This window comes from Salvelinus alpinus, chromosome 28, assembly GCF_045679555.1.
Source record: "Salvelinus alpinus chromosome 28, SLU_Salpinus.1, whole genome shotgun sequence".
Classification (NCBI taxonomy): Eukaryota; Metazoa; Chordata; class Actinopteri; order Salmoniformes; family Salmonidae; genus Salvelinus; species Salvelinus alpinus.
This window is the reverse complement of record NC_092113.1, coordinates 13,501,230-13,525,181: the sequence shown is the minus strand read 5'-3', so window position 1 is coordinate 13,525,181 and position 23,952 is coordinate 13,501,230. Positions and strand designations below refer to the sequence as shown.

General features: G+C 44.0%; 1 protein-coding gene across 1 annotated transcript; it reads left to right on the top strand.

Annotated features, from left to right (window-relative positions):
• The first annotated feature begins 4,518 nt into the window (after positions 1-4,518).
• On the top strand, positions 4,519-21,998 carry LOC139557225 (cytochrome c1-like). The gene is made up of 4 exons (XM_071371744.1): positions 4,519-5,065; positions 18,041-18,454; positions 18,805-18,913; positions 20,571-21,998. The coding sequence occupies exons 1-4, from the start codon at positions 4,999-5,001 to the stop codon at positions 20,575-20,577; spliced, it is 597 nt and encodes a 198-aa protein (XP_071227845.1). The 5' UTR covers positions 4,519-4,998; the 3' UTR covers positions 20,578-21,998.
• The last annotated feature ends 1,954 nt before the right edge of the window (positions 21,999-23,952 follow it).

The following is a 23,952-nucleotide window of genomic DNA, read 5'->3' as shown; positions in this document are numbered from 1 at the left end:
GATCCAATTGAAATGCTTGCAAATCATTGAGTGAATGAGAATTCAAACAACAGAAAAACGTTGTTTAGAATGTATTTCTCAGTGTAAATGTTTTGTGTTTAATTTATTAGTATCCACATTAAGTACTACACATGCAGCAGCTACTCTTCCTGGGGTCCACATAAAACGTACAAACACATGATCAAGTACAAAACAGTTATAGACAAGAACAACATATTATATTTAAATTGGAGTTATATATTGGAAAGACACCGAGACAACAAAAATACTTTTTACACACTATTCATACATTCATATTCTTATGTACAGTACCGTTGTGATACAAGATTAGTTTTTTTAAAGCTAAACTTGCTTTTTGCCTGAGTAACCTCTGGTGGCAGAGAATTCCATTATGACATGGCCCTATACATAACTAAGAGATGCATTGAATCTGTTTTTGGTTTGGGTATCGTGAAGAAACCCATAGTGGTGTGTCTGGTGGGGTATGTAAGTACAGTACCAGTCAAACCTTTGGACACACCTACTCATTCCAGGGTTTTTCTTTATTTTTTCCTAGCTGAACCACCCCCCGGGGTTCGGCTAGGAACACTGTGCCTCACGAACGTGCTTCCCTATTCCCCAGCTGAGTGCCATCGCCAGGCACGAGGTGGGAAGGATGGTCTCAGGTTCCGGGGTAGTAGCCGTGGGGCTATAGCGGCGTGACAGCGCATCCTGCTTGATATTCTTGGATCCCGGCCGGTATAAGAGGGAGAAGTTGAACCGGGTGAACAGTAGGGCCCACCTAGCTTGCCTGGAATTGAGGCACTTGGTGGTGCAGAGATATTCCAGGTTCTCGTGGTCAGTCCACACAATTAAAGGATGTTCCCCCCCCCCAGCCAGTGCCTCCACTCCTCCAATGCCATCTTCACCGCAAGAAGCTCACGATTCCCCACATTCCCCATGCAAACTGCTGGGACAGAACAGCTCCCACTCCGAAATCCGAAGCGTAGGTCTCCACCACGAACTGCCTGGATGGGTCAGGATGAACCAAGACGAGAGCAGTGGTGAAGTGGTATTTGAGATCCAGAAATGCCCAGTCAGCAGCTGGGGACCACGTGAACGGAACCTTGGGAGAGGTGAGTGCAAACGGGGGAAGCCAGGGTGCTGTAGCCCCGGATAAAGCGGCGATAAAAGTTGGCAAATCCCAGGAAACGTTGCAGCTGTTCTCTGGAGCTAGGCTTGGGCCAATCCACCACCGCTCTCACCTTTCCGGGAGCCATCTGTACAATCCGTGCACAGATGTGTACACTCTCCCGCGCAACCCAAGAACATGTGCTCCACGTCCGACAGATTCTCCAACACCTCCTGGAGAACCAGCTTTTTGTAAAAGCAGAGAAGTGCGAATTCCATCGCTCCACCATCCCCTTTCTGGGTTAAAGAAGAAGTTACAGGACAGAGGAGCCTCTTAAAGAAGAAGTTACAGGTCTGTGAGAGCCAGAAATCTTGCTTGTTTGTAGGTGACCAAATACTTATTTTTAACCATAATTTGCAAATAAATTCATTAAAAATCCTACAATGTGATTTTCTGGAATTTTTTCTCTCATTTTGTCTGTCATAGTTGAAGTGTACCTATGATGAAAATTACAGGCCTCTCATCTTTTTAAGTGGGAGAACTTGCACAATTGGTGGCTGACTAAATACTTTTTTGCCCCACTGTAACTAACTCCTTGCTAAGAGTTTCAGTGAGCTTACTGCTGTAGGTGCTGATGTGTAGAGTGTACAATCATTATCATACATAGTCATTTTAGCTTCTTGTAAGACAAGTGGCAAATCATTAGTAAAATTAGAGGAAGAGTATTGGCCCAAGGCAACTGCCTTGAGGGATACCAATGTTAGAGAAGCTTCCATTGAAGAATACTCTCTGAGTTCTATTGGACAAGTAACTCTCCCACCATGTGATTGCAGGTGATCTAAAGCCATAAAAAGTGAGTTTTTTTCAACAACAAATTATGATCATCAACATCGAAGGCTGCACTGAAATCTAAAAATGCAGCTCCAACTATCATCTTATCCATGTCTTTTAACCAATAATCAGTCATCTGAGTCAGTGCAGTATACAGTGGGGAGAACAAGTATTTGACACACTGCCGATTTTGCAGGTTTTCCTACTTAGAAAGCATGTAGAGGTCTGTAATTTTTATCATAGGTACACTTCAACTGTGAGAGACGAAATCTAAAAAAATCCAGAAAATCACATTGTATGATTTTTAAGCAAATCTGGTCAAGAACTACAGGTACAGTATGATCTCTGTAATTGCAAACAAAGGTTTCTGTACCAAATATTAAGTTCTGCTTTTCTGATGTATCAAATACTTATGTCATGCAATAAAATGCAAATTAATTACTTAAAAATCATACAATGTGATTTTCTGGATTTTGGTTTTAGATTCCGTCTCTCACAGTTGAAGTGTACCTATGATAAAAATTACAGACCTCTACATGCTTTGTAGGTAGGAAAACCGGCAAAATCGGCAGTGTATCAAATACTTGTTCTCCCCACTGTATGTTGAGTGCCCTTTCCTATATGCATGCTGAAAGTCAGTAGTTAACTTGTTCTTTGAAAAATAGCATTGTATTTGTTCAAACACAATTTACTACATCAGTTTACTTTGAACAGACAGCAATCGGATTGGGCGGCTGTTCGAGCCACCAACGGGTGCTTTACTATTTTTAGGTGGTGGAATTACTTTAGCTTCCTTCCTGTGGACACACACTCCTTTAGGCTTTGGTTAAAGACATGGCAAATAAGGGTGGCAATACAGTTTCCTACCATTCTCAATAGTTTCCCATCTACGTTGTCTATACCTGGTGGCTTATCATTATTGATGGATAACAATAATTGTTCCACCTCATCCACAAAAACTTGACCACATTAAAAACAGCAGTCCTTCTCTTTCATTATTACATATTCAATACACAAATAGTGCCTTCAGAAAGTATTGACACCCCTTTACTTTTTCCACATTTTGTTGCGTTACAAAGTCAGATTAAAATTGATTAAATTGTCATTTCTTTGTCAACAATCTGTACAAAATACTTTAATGTCAAAGTGGAAGAAAAAATCTAACATTTGTAAGAAGAAAAATAATAATGAAAAATAAAACACTATCTTAAATAAGTGTTCAACCCCCTATATTAATACATATTAGAATCACCTTTGGCAGCGATTACAGTAGTGAGTCTTTCTAGGTAAGTCTCTAACAGCTTTGCACACCTGGATTGTACAATATTTGCACATTATTCTTTAAATTCTTCAAGCTCTGTCAAGTTGGTTGTTGATCATTGCTAGACAGCCATTTTCAAGTCTTGCCATAGATTTTCACGTGGATTTAAGTCAAAACTGTAACTAGGCCACTCAGGAATATTCAATGACGTCTTGGTAAGCAACTAGTGTATATTTGGCCTTGTGTTTAGGGTTATTGTCCTGATGAAAGGTGAATTTGTCTGGAAAGCAGACTGAACCAGGTTTTCCTCTATCTTGCCAATGACAAGCATTCCCATAACATGATGCAGCCACCACCATGCTTGAAAGAACTCAGTGATGTGTTATTTTGGATTTGCCCCAAACATTTTTTTGTTTGTTGCAGTTTTACTTTCGTGCCTTTCTGCAAATAGGAAGCATGCTTTGGAATATTTGTATTCTGTACAGGCTTCTTTCCATTCACTGTCAATTAGGTTAGTATTGTGGAGTAACTACAATGTTGTTGATCCATCCTCAGTTTTCTCCTATCACAGACATTAAACTCTAACTGTTTTAAAGTCACCATTGGTTAAATCTGTTTCCTTCCTCTCCGGCAACTGAGTTAGGAAGGATTCCTGTATCTCTGTAGTGACTGGGTGTATTGATACACCATGCAAAGTAATTAACGACTTCAAAATGGGATATTCAATTTTGACCCATCTACCAATAGGTGCCCTTCTTTGCGAGCCATTGGAAAACCTCCCTGGTCTTTGTGGTTGAATCTGTGTTTGAAATTCACTGCTCGACTGAGGGACCTTACAATTATCTGTATGTGTGGGGTACAGAGATGAGGTAGTCATTCAAAAATCACACTATTATTGCACACAGAGGCAATGCAACTTATTATGTGACTTGTTAAGCACATTTTTACTCCTGAACTTATTTAGGCTTGCCATAATAAATGGGTTGAACACTTATTGACTCAAGATATTTCATATTTCTTTTATTCATTTATAAAAGTTTAGTCAAAACATTTCTCAAATGGCGTTATGCCTAGACCTAGTAGCTGAGGAATGGAATTGTTTTTCTGTTGTGCTGCATGTTTATTTATTTTGTGTGGAAAGAAGGTGTCTGTTTTGAGGGTATATTTGCATGCAACTAATTGCGTACGTTTTTGTGGTGTCTACCTTGTGTGTATAAATATATTGGTGTATTTATTTATATATTTCTGTGTGTGCTGCTGGTATTGCAGGGCAGTCCGCAGTCAGCAGCTGACTGGACTGTTCAAGTAGGGAGGCAGCACCAGGGCAGAGACCACCTTACACTGCCCAGCCCCCTGCTCACCATCACACCCCCCGAAAGTACCAACACCCGTCCTCCACTCCCGACACACTCACTCTCTCTCTTTCCCTTGCCCTGTGCCTGTCTTTCTCCATTCTACCAAGTAGCCAGCCAGACCTTTTCTCTCTCTCTCTCTCTCGCTCTCTCGCTCTCTCTCCTGCCCTGTCGACATCCATCGAGCGTTCCACGCCTTTCTCCCTCAGCCTCCAAAGCCGTGCTGTCTGCCGTTACTGCTGCTGACCGTCCGTGTCTCTATCTACAACTGCAACAAGTTCCCTGGGACATTTTTGGAAACTTTTTCCTCAAGACATTTCTTTTTTTGCTATCTCCCTGGAGACGCCAGTGCATGTGGTGCTGTGTGTGAAAGGGTCTAGTGTTGCTCTTTGCCCTGGGGGTCTCTGTACACCATTAACCAGAGGAGAAGACTACTTGACATCATGATCAAAGTTCAGCTGCTGCTTCTGCTGGCCCTGGTCGGCCCCCTCTGTGGCGTCGCACACGCAAGTAAGTCAACACCCAGGGCTCGAGCCCTCATGGCACACTGTGTCTTTTCTGTCTGGCCACTCTGCCTGACTTTCACACTCCCACACCACACATCTCTTATCATACTCACACACCCTTTGTCTGTTTGGCTTGTATCCTGCCGCGTCGTGAATTTGAATCTTGGGGCTGCTCTTAGTTCTTTGTCCTTCTTTCTCAAGGAAAAGTGAAAACACCTTTTTGGTTTGATTGATGTGTAGTTTATTTTGTTTTTCACAGTAGTTATTTTTTCATTTGAAATGTGTACAGCTGTGGTATTGGCCTCTTGTATTCTCCTCTAAATATAAGGTGTGCGTTTAATTTAGCAGTGAATTGCTTTGGATCATCCTGAATGGAAAAAGAAGAGCTTTGGCCGAGGGTGTTAATGTAATAAAGAGGGGCGACTGGGTGGATAGTCTGTGTCGATTCTAACAGTTCCCTCTCTCTCCCTCCCCCCACACTCCTTCCCCAAGCCTCGGTGAGGAGGAAAGTTGGATTCGGAGACACAAGGGGGAATGTGATGTAATGGTGCGAGGTCTTGTGCCTCGTGCTCATGATTTCTTGGCCGCCGACAGGGAGAAAAAGGAATATCCTTTGGAAGGCTACCAAACAGTGCTCGGGTCTGACCAAGTATACACACTGTACACGTTTATCCGAAAGCTTTACCCTCCCTATCTTTCTCTTTCCCTCTCCGACTCTCCCTTGCAAGTCCTAGGTAGGAAAGCCTTTCCCCATGGGGAGGGAGGGAGGAAAGTGAGCAGAGACAGAGTACAGAAGGGCTAGTTTGTGTGTGGGTATTAATAGAAAGTAGCTCTATATTTAAGACTGTCATATGGATGGGACCGGGAGAGAGAACACCCGGCTACGTGAGGGCTTAACAGGGAGGGCTGCTGCCTGCTGCCCCACCTCTACCGCATGTTGTTAGACTGCCATGGCCCACCGCCCCCTCCACATTTACCCATCTTTGGCAGGGTATCAAGCTTTACCAGCCCCCCTCAAACCCCACTCCGGCCGCCCCCTCCTCTCCTACATTCCCCCTACTCCCGGTTGATGAGTCTAGGGCCGCGCAGTTGAGGGGGGTTTATTTTTAAACGGCAACCTTTACCGACCAGACGCAGCCCTTTTCACGAAGGCCCATTTGGAAGAGCGTTAACTCTTAAAGATGCTCCTCTCTGCTCCACGCCCTGACAATTAAAATAAAAATAACATGAATCAAATAAGTAGAAAAACCTGCACATGCTCCGAAAAGAGCCTGTTGATTCTTTTTACCCAGTTGACTCCCTATGCATTCCTCTCCCAAGCCCCTCCTGGCTCAAAATGAGCTTTGTCAGAGCCGCTCGCCTTTAAAAGACTCACTCCAGCACATCTGGCTACAGATCCGGGTCAGTGCCCTCTGTCCATGCCTGCTTGTAAAGTGATTCAAGTGTGCCCTCACACACCACACACAGTGCATTCGGAAAGTATTCAGACCCCTTGACTGTTTCCAAATGTTGTTACGTTACAGCCTTAATCTAAAATCAATTAAATACATTTTTATCTTCATCAATCTACACTCAATACCCCATCATGACAAAGCGAAAACAGGTTTTTAGACATTTTTGCACATATATAAAAAAAATAAAAACAGATACCTTATTTACGTAAGTATTCAGACCCTTTGCTTTGAGACTCAAAATTGAGCTCAGGTGCATCCTGTTTCCATTGATCATCCTTGAGATGTTTTTACAACTTGATTGGAGTCAACCTGTGGTAAATTCAATTGATTGGACATGATTTGGAAAGGCACACACCTGTCTATATAAGGTCCCACAGTCGACAGTGCATGTCAGAGTAAAAACTAAGCCATGAGGTTGAAGGAATTGTGTGTAGAGCTCTGAGACAGGATTTTGTCGAGGCACAGATCTGGGGAAGCGTACCAAAAAAATTCTGCAGCATTGAAGGTCCCCAAGAATACAGTGGCCTTCATCATTCTTAAATGGAAGAAGTTTGGAACCACCAAGACTCTTCCTAGAGCTGGCCACCTTGCCAAATTGAGCAATCAGGGGAGAAGGGCCTTGGTCAGGGAGGTGACCAAGAAGCCGATGGTCACTCTGACAGAGCTCCAGAGTTCCTCTGTGGAGATGGGAGAACCTTCTAGAAGGACAACCATCTCTGGTGCACTCCACCAATCAGTCCTTTATGCAGTGGTGTAAAGTACTTAAGTAGAAAAACTTTAAAGTATGGGGCATCTGTACTTTATTTTACTGTTTTATATTTTAGTATTACTTCACTACATTCTTAAAGAAAATAATGTGCTTTTTACTCACTACTTTTTCCTTGACACCCAAGAGAATACTTGGTCATCTCTATTGCCTCTGATCTGGCGGACTCACTAAAAACAAATGCATCGTTTGTAAATTATGTCTGAGTGTTGGAATGTGCCCCTGGCTATCAATACATTTTAAAAACAAGAAAATGGTTCCGTCTGCTTTGCTTAATATAAGGAATTTGAAAGTATTTATACTTTTACTTTTGATACTTAAGTATATTTAGAACCGAATACTTTTAGACTTTTACTCAAATAGTATTTTACTGGGTGACTTTTACTTTTACTTGAGTAACTTTCTATTAAGGTATCTATACTTTTACTCAAGTATGGCAATTGCGTACTTTTTCCACCACTGCCTTTATGGTAGAATGGCCAGACGGAAGCCACTCCTCGGTGAAAGGCACATGACGGCCCACTTGGAGTTAACCAAGAGGCACCTAATGAACTGACTATGAGAAAGAAGATTCTCTGGTCTAATGAAACCAAGATTGAACTCCTTGGACTGAATGCCAAGCGTCACATCTGGAGGAAACCTGGAACCATACCTACGGAGAAGCATGGTGGTGGCAGCTTCATGCTGCGTGGATGTTTTTCAGCGACAGGGACTGGGAAGAATAGTCAGGATCGAGGGAAAGAGCAAATTACGGAGAGATCCTTGATGAAATCCTGCTCCAGAACACTCAGGACCTCAGACTGGGGCCAAGGTCACCTTCCAATAGGACAACAACCCTAAGCACACAGCCAAGACAGGGCAGGAGTGGCTTCGGGCCAAGTCTCTGAATGTCCTTGAGTGGCCCAGCCAGAGCCCGGACTTGAACCCAATCGAACATCTCTGGAGAGACCTGAAAGTAGCTGTGCAGTGACGCTCCCTATCCAACCTGACAGCGCTTGAGAGGATCTGCAGAGAAGAATGGGAGAAACAGGTGTGTTAAGGTTGTAAAATCAAATCAAATTTTATTGGTCACATACACATGGTTAGTAGATGTTAATGCAAGTGTAGCGAAATGCTTGTGCTTCTAGTTCCGAATGTGCAGTAATATCTAACAAGTAATCTAACAAATTCACAATGACTAGCTTATACACACAAATGTAAAGGGATGAATAGGAATATGTACATGTAAATATATGGACGAGTGATGACCGTGCGGCATAGGCAAGATGCAGTAGATGCTATAGAATACAGTATATACCTATGAGATGAGTAATGTAGGAGATGTAGACTTTATTAAAGTGGATTTATTTAAAGTGACTAGTGATACCTTTTATTAAATCTATTTATTAAATGTATTAAAGTGGCCAGAGATTTGAGTCTGTATGTTGACTGCAGCCACTCTGTTAGTGATGGCTGTTTAACAGTCTGATGGCCTTGAGATAGAAGCTGTTTTTTAGTCTCTCGGTCCCAGTTTCGATGAACCTGTACTGACCTCGCCTTTTGGATGATAGCGGGGTGAACAGGCAGTGGCTCGGGTGGTTGTTGTCCTTGATGATCTTTTTGGCCTTCCTGTGACATCGGGTGCTGTAGGTGTCCTGGAGGGCAGGTAGTTTGTCCCCGGTGAGGCGTTGTACAGACCGCACTACCCTCTGGAGAGCCTTGTGGTTGTGGGCGGAGCAGTTGCCGTACCAGGCGGTGATACAGCCCGACAAGATGCTCTTGTGTTTTAGGTGATAAGCCAAAATTCTTCAGCCTCCTGAGTTTGAAGAGGAGCTGTTGTGCCTTCTTCACCACGCTGTCTGTGTGGGTGGACCGTTTCAGTTTGCCCGTGATGTGTACGCCGAGGAACTTAACTTTCCACCTTCTCCACTACTGTCCCGTCGATGTGGATGGGGGGATGCTCCCTCCGCTGTTTCCTGAAGTCCACGATCATCTTCTTTGTTTTGTTGATGTTGAGTGAGAGGTTATTTTCCTGACACCTCCGAGGGCCCTCACCACCTCCCTGTAGGCCGTCTCGTTGTTGTTGGTAATCAAGCCTACCACTGTAGCGTCATCTGCAAATTTGATGATTTGAGTTGGAGGCGTGCATGGCAACGCAGTCGTGGGTGAACAGGGAGTACAGGAGAGGGCTGAGAACACACCCTTATGGGGCCCCAGTGTTGAGGATCAGCGGGGTGGAGATGTTGTTTCCTACCTTCAACACCAGGGGGCGGCCTGGACCCAGTTGCACAGGGCAGGATCAAGACTCAGGGTCTCAAGCTTAATGATGAGTTTGGAGGGTACTATGGTGTTAAATGCTGAGCTGTATTTAATGAACAGCATTCTTACATAGGTATTCCTCTTGTCCAGATGGGATAGGGCAGTGTGCAGTGTGATGGCGATTGCGTGGTTTGTGGACCTATTTGGGCGGTAAACAAATTGGAGTGGATCTAGGGTATCAGGTAGGGTGGAGGTGATATGATCCTTGACTAGTCTCTCAAAGCACTTCATGATGACAGAAGTGAGTGCTACGGGGCGATAGTCATTTAGTTCAGTTACCTTAGCTTTCTTGGAGACAGTAACAATGGTGGACATCTTGAAGCATGTGGGAACAGCAGACTGGCATAGGGATTGATTGAATATGTCCGTAAACACACCAGCCAGCTGGTCTGCGCATGCTCTGTGGACGCGGCTAGGGATGCTGTCTGGCCCGGCAGCCTTGCGAGGGTTAACACGTTTAAATGTTTTACTCATGTTGGCCACGGAGAAGGAGAGCCCACAGGCTTTGGTAGCGGGCCGTCAGTGGCACGGTATTGTCCTCAAAGCGAACAAAGAAGTTATTTAATTTGTCTGGGAGCAAGACGTCAATGTCCGCGACGGGGCTAGTTTTCTTTTTGTAATCCGTGATTGACTGTAGACCCTGCCACATACGTCTAGTGTTTGAGCCGTGGAATTGTGACCCTACTTTGTCTCTATACTGACGCTTTGCTTGTTTGATTGCCTTGCGGAGGGAATAGCTACACTGTTTGTATTCGGTCATGTTTCCAGTCGCCTTGCCATGATTATAAGCGGTGGTTCGCGCTTTCAGTTTTTCGCGAATGCTGCCATCAATCCACTGTTTCTGGTTAGGGAAGGTTTTAATAGTCACAGTGGGTACACCATCACCGATGCACTTGCTAATAAATTGGCTCACCGAGTCAGCGTATGCATCAATGTTATTGTCTGAGGCTTCCTGGAACATATCCCAGTCCACGTGATGGAAGCAATCTTGAAGCGTGGAATCCGATTAGTCAGACCAGCATTGGATAGATCTGAGCACGGGCGTTTCCTGTTTTAGTTTCTGTCTATAGGCTGGGAGCAACAAAATGGAGTCATGGTCAGATTTGCCGAGGGTAGGCGAGGGCTTTCTATGCATCGCGCAAGTTAGAGTAGCAATGGTCCAGAATGCTACCAGCTTGTGTCACGCATTCAATATGCTGATAGAATTTAGGAAGCCTTGTTCTCAGATTAACTTTGTTAAAATCCCCAGCTACAATAAATGCAGCCTCAGGATATATGGTTTCCAGTTAACATAGAAGTTCTTTCAGGGCCGTCGTGGTTTCTGCTTGGGGGGGATATACACGGCTGTGACTATAATCTAACAGAATTCCCTTGGTAGATAATGCGATCGGCATTTGATTGTAAGGAATTCTAGGTCAGGTGAACAAAAGGACTTGAGTTCCTGTATGTTGTTATGATTACACCATGAGTCGTTAATCATAAGGCATACACCCCCGCACATCTTCTTACCAGAGAGATGTTTGTTTCTGTCACCGCGATGTGCGAAGAATCCGGGTGGCTGCACCGACTCTGACAACATATCCCGAGTGAGCCATGTTTCCATGAAACAGAGAATGTTATAATCGCTGATGTCTCTCTGGAAGGCAACTCGTGCACTAATTTCGTTCACCTTGTTGTCTAGAGATTAGACATTGGCGAGTAACATGCTCGGAAGCGGTGGATGGTGTGCTCGCCTTCTAAGTCTGACCAATAGGCCGCTCCGTCTGCCTCTCCTGCGGCGACGACGTTGTTTTGGGTCGGCCTCTGGGATAAGATTCCATGTCCAGGGTGGAGGTCCGAGCAAAGGATCCGTTTCGGGAAAGTCGTATTCCTGGTCGTAAAGTTAGTAAGTTGACGTCGCTTTTATATCCAATAGTTCTTCCCGGCTGTATGTAATAACACTTGAGATTTTCTGGGCTAACAATGTAAGAAATAATACATAAAAAAACAAATTACTGCATAGTTTCCTAAGGACCTGAAGCGAGGCGACTATCTCTGTCAGTGCCATCATGCGTCATTCCCAAGAAGACCCGAGGCTGTAACCGCGGCCAGAGGTACTTCAACAAAGTACTGAGTAAAGGGTCTGAATACTTATGTAAATGTGATATTTCAGTTTTTATTTGTAATAAATGTGCAAAAAATGTCTTAACTTGTTTTTACTTTGTCATTATGGGGCATTGTTTGTAGATTGATGAGGGAAAAAACAACAATTTAATCAATTTTAGAATAAGGCTGTAACATAACAAAAGGTGGAAAAAGTAAAGTGGTCTGAATACTTTCCGAATGCACTGTATGAGACGTGGGCTGTAAAATCAACTCAGGAAAGCATCTCTTACGGCACCAGCGTGCCTTTTTTAAGCTATCAAAAGTTTCAAGTTTGAAGTTGTAGGCTTGCCTGTTTTATGCCAAATCTGTGTGGAGAGAAAATACAGATCTGTTTGAGTCAGCCAAGGTGGAGGCTATTTTAGCTTGTGAACGCAGTAGCCCCAGACAGAGGTGTAGTTTGGTGTGGCAGGCACTGACAGAGAGGGTAATTCAGTCCAGCCATTAGGCCAAGGGGGCACCTCCACAACATAGCCAAACCAAGGGCTTGTGTGTCTACACTGTCAGCATGAACATGAATGTCTCACTCCTCTTACACCTACACCACAGGCCCAGACACAGTGAAGAGAAGAAAGAAAAAAACATATGACTGCATAGAAACTTATAAAACAGTGAACTGATGGTATCATTAATAATGTGTTTCTGGACTTTAACTTGATATATTTATTGTGGCTCCTTTTAAGCCATCTCAATTCACATTGCTGTATTTATTATATGCAACTTTTCAGGGAAGTAGGAACCAATACACACAGGCAGTTAGGAAAGCCATGACTAGCTTTTTCAAACAAATGTGCATCCTGAAGCACAAACTCCCAAAAGTTCTGGGACACTAAAGTCCATGGAGAATAAGAGCAGCACCTCCCAGCTGCCCACTGCACTGAGGCTAGGATACACTGTCACCATTGATAAATCTATTATAATCGAGAATTTCAATAAGCATTTTTTTATTTTTCAACGGCTGGCCATGCTTTCCACCTGGCTACCCCAACCCCGGTCAACAGCTCTGCACCCCCCCCCCCCACAGCAACTTGCCCAAGCCTCCCCCATTTCTCCTTCACCCAAATCCAGATAGCTGATGTTCTTAAAGAGCTGCAAAATCTGGACCCCTACATATCAGCTGGGCTAGACAATATGGACCCTCTCTTTTTAAAATTATCCGCCACAATTGTTGCAACCCCTATTACTAGCCTGTTCAACCTCTCTTTCGTATCGTCTGAGATTCCCATAGATTGGAAAGCCTGCCGCGGTCATCCCCCTCTTCAAAGGGGGAGACACTCTAGACCCAAACTGTTACAGACCTATATCTATCCTACCCTGCCTTTCCAAGGTCTTCGAAATCCAAGTTAACAAACAGATCACCGGCCATTTCGTATCCCACCGTACCTTCTCCGCTGTGCAATATGGTTTCCGAGCTGGTCATGGGTGCACCTCAGCCACGCTCAAGGTCCTAAACAATATCATAACCGCCATCGATTAAAAGACAATACTGTGCAGCCGTATTCATCGACCTGGCCAAGGCTTTTGACTCTGTCCATCACCGCAATCTTATCGGCAGACTCAACAGCCTTGGGTTCTCAAATGACTGCCTCACCTGGTTCACCAACTACTTCTCAGACAGAGTTCAGTGTGTCAAATCGGAGGGCCTGTTGTCCGGACCTCTGGCAGTCTCTATGGGGGTGCCACAGGGTTCAATTCTCGGGCCGACTCTTTTCTCTGAATACATCAATTATGTCGCTCTTGCTGCTGGTGATTCTCTGATCCACCTCTACACAGACAACACCATTCTGTATACTTCTTTCTTTGGACACTTAACTAACCTCCAGACGAGATTTAATGCCATACAACACTCCTTCCGTGGCCTCCAACTGCTCTTAAATGCAAGTAAAACTAAATGCATGCTCTTCAACCGATCGCTACCGGCCTGCCCGTCTAGCATCACTACTCTGGACGGTTCTGACTTAGAATATGTGGACAACTACAAATACCTAGGTGTCTGGTTAGACTGTAAACTCTCCTTCCAGACTCACATTAAGCATCTCCAATCCAAAATGAAATCTAGAATCGGCTTCCTATTTCGCAACAATGCCTCCTTCACTCATGATGCCAAATATACCCTCGTAAAACTGACTATCCTACCGATCCTTGACTTCGGCGATGTCATTTATAAAATAGCCTCCAACACTCTACTCAGCAAATTGGAGGCAGTCTATCACAGTGCCATCCGTTTTGTCACCAAAGCCCATATACTACCCACCACTGTGACCTGTATGCTCTCGTTGGCTGGCCCTCGCTTCATATTCGTAGCCAAACCCACTGGCTCCAGGTCATCTATAAGTCTTTGCTAGGTAAAGCCCCGCCTTATCTCAGCTCACTGGTCACCATAGCAGCACCCACCCGTAGCACGCGCTCCAGCAGGTATATTTCACTGGTCATCCCCAAAGCCAACTCCTCCTTTGGCCGCTTTCCTTCCAGTTCTCTGCTGCCAATGACTGGAACGAATTGCAAAAATAACTGAAGCTGGAGACTTATATCTCCCTCACTAACTTTAAGCATCAGCTGTCAGAGCAGCTTACAGATCATTGCACCTGTACATAGCCCATCTGTAATTAGCCCACCCAACTACCTCATCCCCATATTGTTATTTATTTTGCTCCTTTGCACCCCGGTATCTCTACTTGCACATTCAACTTCTGCACATCTATCACTCCAGTGTTTAATTGCTTAATTGTAATTATTTCGCCACTATGGCCTATTTATTGCCTTACCTCCCTAATCGTACTTCATTTGCACACACTGTATATATACTTTTTTATTGTGTTATTGACTGTACGTTTGTTTATTCCATGTGTAACTCTGTGTTGTTTGTGTCGTACTGCTTTGCTTTATCTTGGCCAGGTCGCAGTTGTAAATGAGAACTTGTTCTCAACTGGCCTACCTGGTTAAATCCAAATAAAAAAAATTAAATAAAGAATTCCTATTAGCTGCTGCCAAGAGGAGGGAGAAAAGGGGGGGTTAACTTAATGTACTGTTAAAGTTGACTTAATAATAGATTCATGAGTTTCACTGGATTTATCGCTATATTTGTTTTGGACTCAATATTTTGCAGCAGTCAGCTTGAGAGATATATTGGTGATATTTAGCCTATATATTTTTTAAGTTCACAGGATATACGTCTTGATAGAAGTCTTGTGCCCTTGGTGGCCTCAGTTATGTTGTCCAGAAGAGGACTGTTCAACGTCTATTTTTTATTTACATTCGGTTGAGTTGTCAACTAACGCGAATGCAACGTGAAATCAACAAAAATGTCACCATGTCATTGGATTGAGATTAAAGGTTGGCTGAACAAAAATACTAAATCTCCTTATGTTGATGACTTTTTGCAAATCCAATAAGTTTTCCACGATTCAGCGTCATCACCTTGATTTTTTCTGTTTTAAATAATGTGGAAACAACGTTGATTCAACCAGTTTTTGCCTAGTGGGATATCTCTACTCGAGGAAAAAAACATGGCCTGTATGTGGACACTTTTGCGTCTAAGATAAGAGCCAGTGGGAATATTCCACTCTGTGTATCAGACCTCTCCCACTCAACTCAAAGTGCAACTCCTACGGTTAGCATGGGAGGCCAGTGGTTCTGGGTATGCCATACCGTGATGAGATGGGATGGGAGGATACCTCCCCAGCTAAGGAACAACATTCTTTGGCTCTGGGACCATAGCAGACACACTCCCTCATACATCTGCAGATGGGCCCTACCTGTCTACAGACAGCTTAGCACAGGCCTATCTCCCCCCTAAACTTACACACACACATGCAACACACACACACACACAGAGACACACACAGACACACGGGGGACCCTCAGTGGCAGCTGATAGTGATGGATCTGTCCTGCTATCTCTCCCTCTCTCACAATGTATATTTTTATCTCTCCCCCTCTCTGTTGTTCTCCCTCACGATGCCATAACTGTCCGACAGGCAGGATCCCGACCCAATACGGGCCCCACCGCTTCTCCCGGCACTTTGCTGTATTCTGTCACTCTCTGACTTTTCACTCTCGCCCATTTGCCTGTTTGCCTGCCTTTTATGGTCCCCCCCTCCTCCCCAAGGATCGTGTTTGAGAGAAATTTTAAAGCAGGGTCATCGAGACAGACTTTTACTGCTCAGCGGTGATTTAGGGAGCTGATGATACACACACACACACACACACACACACACACACACACTGAAACTCAAGCATTCACACACCAGTTGAGGCTGGTGGGAGGAGCTATAGGAGGACAGGCTCATTGTAATGGCTGGAATAGAATAGGTGGAACAGCGTCAAACATTTGGTTTTCATATGTTTGATACCGTTCCATTAATTCCATTCCAGCCATTACAATGAGCCTGTCCTCCTATAGCTCCTCCCACCAGCCTCCTCTGTCACACACACATCTGCTCTGAGGTCAGGCTATAATGGGACATTAAACCTGAGACAGACTGTGGAACTAGGCCCCTGTTCATGGAACAGGATGAGTGAGAGAGTGAATAAATGAAAGTGGCTGCCGCTGGGCTCTATATTGTTCCGGCTTCAATCAACCCTTTTATACCGCTCTTGCTCCCTCTCCACCTCGCCCCGCTCTCCTCTTGCAGAGCTAACGTTACAGCATTCCCAAAATCTTTATCAGGAGCAACTTCATTCATGGGGTGGAGGCAGGGCAGGGAGAAGATGGGGAGAAGAGAGAGAGAGAGAAAGAGAAGCATAGTGGTAAGGAGGAGGGAGAGAGAGGGAGACAGGGCAACAATCCTGTTCTCTTACTCACTAGCACAGCTGTATTAGCCAGCACAGTTGGAAGGAAATAGTACTTAGAGCTTATTATGAGCAGCGGACATAATGGCACTTTATCATCAGACTTTCCAAACAAACAGCAAAGTCGTTGGAGAACAAACATTTTGTTATATTTGAACTTGCTTGTTGCTAATGAGAATGAGAGCAAATAGGTGACTAAGAATAATGGGGCAGTTGCGGGACAATGAGAGAGAGAGAGAGAGTCAGTTATTTTGAACCTCGTAAAGCATTCTCTATTGTAAAGGGTTTTGAAGAATCACTGGAAAACGGCAAAGAAATGATGTCAGGTTCTAAGTTTAGACAGATCGGAGTTCAGAGAACTTTCATATTGCAGATTTGAAAGGGCAAAGAGTACTCTCAGGAAAAAGGAGAGACTGCAGCAGAACATGTTGCAAGTTTTTGCAGGTTTACCATAATTTCAGTCTTCCACTAAAATGGACTTCTACTTAATAATTTCGAAGCTGCGCTGTCCACGCAAGTTGTGGTCTGGAAGGGAACAGACACAGATAGGACTTGATTTGTAGAGTGCTACAGTAAGGTCTCACTCAGCTTCTACTTTGCGGTCCAACGCTTTGAACAAAGAGGCTATTCTTATTACAAGTGGGTTCATACAATTATAGGATAGATTATAGTACATTTCACTACAAGCATTGACATTCCACTGAGCTCAGCTCAAAGAGCTTCCTTTCCAACTGTTATTGCCATCCAAAAATGGCCAGATGAGAGGATTTTTATTTAGGTTGAGATCGTGCAGATCTTTGGTCTCTCTGGTAACATCACAAACAACTAATTCCAACACATCCGAGTAATTTGGATCCCGTTTTCTCAAGCAATGCGCAACAACTGCTAAGCACCTACTGTAGTTGTGTTGTTTTATACTGAATTGTCCATTGTTTCTTACCCCTATTGGTGTTTTAATGGTATGCCCTCATCTGCTGACTTCCTGCTGTCCCCATCCAGGGCCTGTTAAGGTGGAGACTCCATGAACAGCAAATGAGGCAGAGGGTGTGGCATGCTAGTGCGCAAACACGGCCCAAGACAGGATGGAGAGGGGTGGGTGGGACTGGGGAGGAGGGAGGGAGGACCAATGTTTGTTCAGTCATGGGATGTGGCAGTCATGTTCTCACTGCTACTGATGAGTCAAGCCTTAGGCTGGGAGAGAAAACTACTGGGAACATAATGTCAAGGAAGAATGTTAATATTCACGTAGTTTTTCTCTCAAATTATTTCACCATGCCTTTGCAATGAGGGACTTTCCAACCGTCATTCTCTCTTTCCAGCTACTACATTTCAAAACTATTGTGAAATGACAGAGAAACCAAATGGTGAATAGGACTCCACGAGCTGTTGTTTAGGATATTAACATCACATTCAAAAATAAATGATCATGTACAGTATGTCATCAACAAATGTAGTCTCTCTCTTCAGCGTGTGTGAATATTGTTAATTTGCCTCTACCAATCTCTGATCTCTCTTTGCCTCTCGTCAGGCACACTGGTGACACCAGTAGAGCTGGTGACAGATTCCCCTGCTGTTCCCGAGGCCACCGAGTCCCTCAAAGAGGAAGATCCCATAGTCACCCATGCCCCTTCGGCTGAACCCGAGGCTGCGGCCGAGGATGTCGTAACGGACACCCCTGCCGCCGAGGATGTCGTAACGAACACCCCTGCGGCCGAGGATGTCGTAACGGACACCCCTGCCGGAGAAGAAACCGCCGCTACTGAGGCTGCTGCCACGGAGGTCGCTCCTGTGGAGACCGAAGCCCCTGCCACTGAAGCTGCCAAGCAGGAGGCGGCCACAACTAACGCCCCTGCCATCATCACCGAGGCCCCGGCGGAGCCCGAAGCCGAGGCCACGACAGCTGCAGAGGCTAAGGAGGAGGTGGAGGTGGAGGAACCAGAGGGTAAGGACTGAGGATCTCAGGACAGGAGGTATCTGTAATTAGATAGATATAGAGAGACCATGAAACTGAGGAAACCCTCCCAATGCTACAGTCTGTCTGCTCCCATATAGGGGAATAAAATAGAGGCCAATGATATGTAGAGCACAAGACACCATGAGATTGCTTTGCCCCATTCTCCCTTCATTTTAATTATTTCCTTTCAGTTGATTTTGTCTTTGTTCTGTATTTCCCTCTTTACATCTATCTTTTCCTTCTCTCGGTTTCCTTCCTGTTCTTTCACCTAACGTGTTGTTGTGTCCCTATTGAGGTCAGTCTGGTGGAGTAACTCAGCCTTTGTGTTCCTTCCACAGAGGGTATGGGCTCTGGACAAGTGGTTGGTATTGGGATTGGTGCATTGGTGGCAGTGATCGTTGTCATCGCCGTGGTGATCGCCGTGGTGAGAAGAATGGGCAAATACTCGTAAGTACCTCCAAGGGATGCACATATGGAACTAGATTGAGTGCAGGCATGCACGTGCACGCATACACAGTGTGCATGTCCTGTTTGCCTTGTCATGATCTTAGTAGAGGACTAATAATGCTGTAGAAGCATGAAGCTACCATAAAACCATGCATAATACTCTTATATTTCCACAACTTACGCATGCAGATACATAAAAATGGTATCCTGAGTTCATCTGCCTCTGGGGAAGTAGATAAAGGGCCAAACTATCCCTTTAAGCCACAATGGTGAAATTGGTGTACGGGTTGTTACGAAGAATGTGTTTTAATAGGTAAGACACAACCTGCATCACTTTTCAACCATAACTGGTCCTCTGAACATAATATATTTGAATCAAAGATTCAATTAGAAGTGTCTGAATTCCTTTGAAAAGGAAGTTGTATTTATGAACTTTTTAAATGGGAACAAGAAGCATGTTCCAACAGAGCGCTGCTGTACTCTCTACATCACCTCTTCCTCTGAGAATGCTGTCATGTCTGGGGATGTGCTTGCCTGCTAACGGGGAGCGTTTTCTATGCCATAGGGCTGCTGCTGCTGCTGCTGCTGCTGCTGCTGCTGCTAAGAAAAGGGCTGCCAAAAAAAGGAGCATCTTGGTTTCTATAATTCTCTCTTTGATTGTTTCCCAGTTAACCATCTTAACCCCCTGACTCTCCATGGTCCAACGTCACAGACACATAACAAAGGCTGCATCCCAAATGGCACCCTATTCCCTGCACTACTTTCAAAAGTAGTGCACTATAAAGGAAATAGGATATAATTTGGGATGTAGACAAACTGTCCGTCAGACAAACTGTCCGACAGGCTGTTAGTTACTTCTCCTCTCTAAGACAACCACTCATGGGCCCATGAGCCATCAGGTATTGTTCATTCACTGAAACAGGTGGCTCTATTTGAGATGAAATGTCAGCGCAACACCTCATGTATTAAGGTAGTAGGTCCATTTGACAAATGGTTTCCCAGCTGTGGTGGCAGAATTTTCCACAACACAGCCGTTTGGCTTTACATCGTCAGTTTCCGATTGATTATGTTGCCAATGTCAATCACATATTGGTCTGAAACGGAGTAGCAATTCAAGGCTGTCCTCTTGAATGTTCTATCTCGATAAATAATTCAAAGATATTTGTTGTTGTCGTTGGTCCATTTTGAAACGCTTTGTATGAATTGACTAGATATGGAATTTCATACATTTTACTTTCACAAATTCCATGATTTCAAGTCTGTTTCTCCTTATTTAAAACCATTCAAAACAAATGATATCCTTATCCCAGGCCCAAAATGTCTGTACAGTGTCCATAACCAAGATAACACCCAGTATATTGAGGTGTGTGAATTAATTAAATTACATGAATCCATGCTTTTATTTCCTCGTTTTGGGGTCAATGGAGACTCCTTATATTTATGAATGATGACATTTCATTAAAAACTACAGTATCTACTAAAAGTAATGTTCTGTATGTGCTGTTATCTTTAAAATCATAAATCAAGTATGTTTTTTTATTTTCCAATCCATCTTCTACAATCATCGACTGACATTTTTATGAGGCATAACCAGATGTTTATGTGTGTTGGCCTGTTTGTCTTACTCTCTCGTTCTTCTTCTCGCTTCATCCCTCAGCCCCTGAGGAGAAAGGCTGCAAGACAGGAAGTCCCCAAAACGTTCTGGCAATTCTGATCTATGTAATTTCCTGTCATTAAACAAGCATTCTACCAGCACTCTAACTTAACCAGGATCTTGGACTGTTGACAAAAGGAGGGGATGGTGTGTGGGGGAGGATGTTTGCCCACCTCTCCTCTTCTCCCCCAACCCCAAGACATAGCCATTGACATCAACGGTCCTGTACAACCACACAGCAACCCCGCCATACCAACAACCAAACTGAAAAAAGGTTGCCCACAGGATGTCACATTGAAATTCAGGTTCTTTCATTTGGATTTGTAAAAATAAGTAAGGGATTATCTCACTTGTGGTAGAAAACGCTCTCTCATATGCAAGGGTGTGTACATTAACACAGATGTGCATTTGAGTTGGTGAAGAGGACCTATACAAGACAAAATGGGAATATGGAAAAAAGGAGATGGGAGAGAATGTTGTGAATTCCATAGGGTGTATATACCATGCAAAGGGACTATAGTTATTACTTTATCATATGTTGCAGTTGCTCACTATAGCATTCAGTATATGGAACATTGCAAAGCAGCCAAAAGCTGTTGTGGCCAATGGACCTAACTGAAAATCCCTTTGAAAAACCAACCACATTAGCATTTTGTCACCTTAACACCTAGCCAATGAGTTCCTCACTACAGAAATGTTCCAACAACTATATGAAGCACTGTATGCAGAAGTTGTTTTGACATTGTGCTCATGTTCTGAGGGTTAGCGAGGGGCTAATTAAAAGACGGCTCATTTGCAAGTGTAACGTGACATTCTGCCAGCTTTAACACTGACATAAAAACCTAGTACATATCTGTGAAATTTAGCAGAAGGGTTTGTGCCACTGTCTCTGGTATTCCCTGGATAGTTTGGAGATGTTACTGTTGAAGTACATTAATATGAATTGACTGTACTTTAACTGCCACCCATTCCAATAGGACAGTTTTGACGACTTCGGGTTTCACCAAAAAATGTGTTCCATGTACAGGTAGTGGTTATCAGCCCCCATTCTGCTAGCATTGTCTTTTATAATGTATCCACCGTACTTCTGCTTACTTTAGTTGGGATAGAGTATACCAAGCAAAAATACACACACATTTTCTTCATAATCGTTAGTAGTCATTAATCGGTGTAAAAATCATTGTCTCAACTTAGCTCCGCTTGCTTTAAGAACTCAGTTAATAAGTGCACTGAATGAGTGATGATAATTGTTTAATGAATCCGCTTTAGACACTGCAATCGTTTGCGACGACATTTGTTTTCTGCTTTTGCTCCATATTATCAACTCTAGGTCTTTAATTTTACTGTCTGATTTCTTCAAGTCTTTTATTTAATTGCAGTGTGTTTGTTCATACTGTTTCAATAAAAAAGTGAAAACACTCCACAAATATACACTGACTTACGACTGTTTTTTTTTAAAAGTGTGCATTGGTAGAATTGAAATGTTGTATTGTCTTTGTTGCTCCTTTGTTTCTTAGCTGTTGCTTATCAAATTTGTTTCCATGACACTTTCTAAAGTAAAAAAATTCACAAGTAACTCCCTAGAATGTCGAACACCAAATAAGTAGTGGTGAAACAGCAAGGAATTAATTAGCTCATGACACTGCGATTTTTACCTCAAACTGTTTCCCACATACTTTAGTGTAAAAGTAGCACACACCACTACCCAGCTTGCAGAAGTCGGCGGCGAAAGCTGATTGGTCCAGTCAGGTAATGCACAAAATTACAACACTGCTCCAGTGAATCAAGACAAACAACAGTCAAATGCAGTCCCCGGGGGGGTTGTATGGGTTGCTTGAGACCGTTGAGTCCGTTGGTTGGCTGTCGACACCCGGGGTGGTTCTCTGACAGTTAGGTGTGTATTTTTATGATGTGTTGCGGAGTTTTTCGTACGGCACTGCTAACTTGGGGCAGCGCTCCAACAGTGAGCTGTGAAGCACACAGAGCTGGCCTGTGTCTTGCTCTCTCCTCCATGTGGTTTTAGGCAGCGTCCCAATGCCCACTGCCGCAGTCCGCCAGCTTCAGCCCCCTTTACCTCTGCTCTCTCTCTCTCCACACTGGGAACAATGGAGTCTTTTGAGAGGGAGAAGATGGAGAAGCTATGGGCCGTTGTGAAGCTTACCAGCTCTGCTCTCCTTCTGCCAGTACACATGTAGCCTAAATGGGCTTCCCCCCATGACCCACAGGAGGTGCTACGGCAAATTCTGTACATTGCTCCAGGGTGGAGTCACTTCCTGGGCTGGCCTCATGTTGATGCACGCACTCACATACACATACAGACATATCCAATGCAGATGTACACACATGTAACACAACTGTATACATTATAATGTACAGAGACAAACACTTGACTCTCATACAATGCATTCGGAAAGTATTCAGACCTATTGACTTTTTCCACATTTTGTTACGTTACAGCCTAATTCTAAAATTGAAAATGAACTAAAAAATGTCCTCATCAATCTACACGCATTACCGCATAATGACAAAGCAAAAACAGATTTGTATACATTTTATGCATAAAAATAAGAATAAACTGAAATATAAATATAATTCATAAGTATTCAGACCTTTTACTCAGTACTTTGTTGAAGCACCTTTGGCAGTGATTACAGCCTCAAGTCTTGACGCTACAAGCTTGGCACACTTGTATTTGGGGAGTTTCTCCCATTCTTCTCTGTAGATCCTCTCAAGGTCTGTCAGGTTGGATGGGGAGCGTTGCTGCACAGCTATTTTCAGGTCTCTCCTGAGATGTTAGATTGGGTTCTAGTCCAGGATTTGCCTCGGTCACTCAAGGACATTCAGAGACTTGGCCTGAAGCCACTCCCTCGTTGTCTTGGCTGTGTGCTTAGGATCGTTGTCCTTTTGTAGGTGAACCTTTGCCCCCGTCTGAGGTCCTGAGCGCTCTGGAGCAGGTTTTCATCAAGGATCTCTCTGTACTTATCTTCGATCATCTTTCCCTCGATCCTGACTAGTCTTCCCGTCCCTGCTGCTGAAAAACATCCCCACAGCATGATGCTGCCACCACCATGCTTCATCGTAGGGATGGTTCGAGGTTTCCTCCAGATGTGACGCTTGGCATTCAGGTCAAAGAGTTCAATTAGATATTATATTAGACATTAGCAAACTCTAAGCAGGCTGTCATGTGCCATTTACTGAGTGGCTTCCGTCTGGCCACTCTACCATAAAGGCCTGATTGGTGGAGTGCTGCAGAGATGGTTGTCCTTCTGGAAGTTTCTCCCATCTCCACAGAGGAACTCTGGAGCTTTGTCAGAGTGACTATCGGGTTCTTGGTCACCTCCCTGACCAAGGCCCTTCTCCCCCGATTGCTCAGTTTAGCCGGGTG

Coding starts and splice junctions, on each gene's coding strand:
- LOC139557225 (XM_071371744.1), top strand. CDS start 4,999: ATGATCAAAGTTCAGCTGCTGCTTCTGCTGGCCCTGGTCGGCCCCCTC. Junction 5,066..18,040: donor CTGTGGCGTCGCACACGCAA/GTAAGTCAACAC, acceptor GCCTCTCGTCAG/GCACACTGGTGACACCAGTA. Junction 18,455..18,804: donor GGAGGTGGAGGAACCAGAGG/GTAAGGACTGAG, acceptor TTCCTTCCACAG/AGGGTATGGGCTCTGGACAA.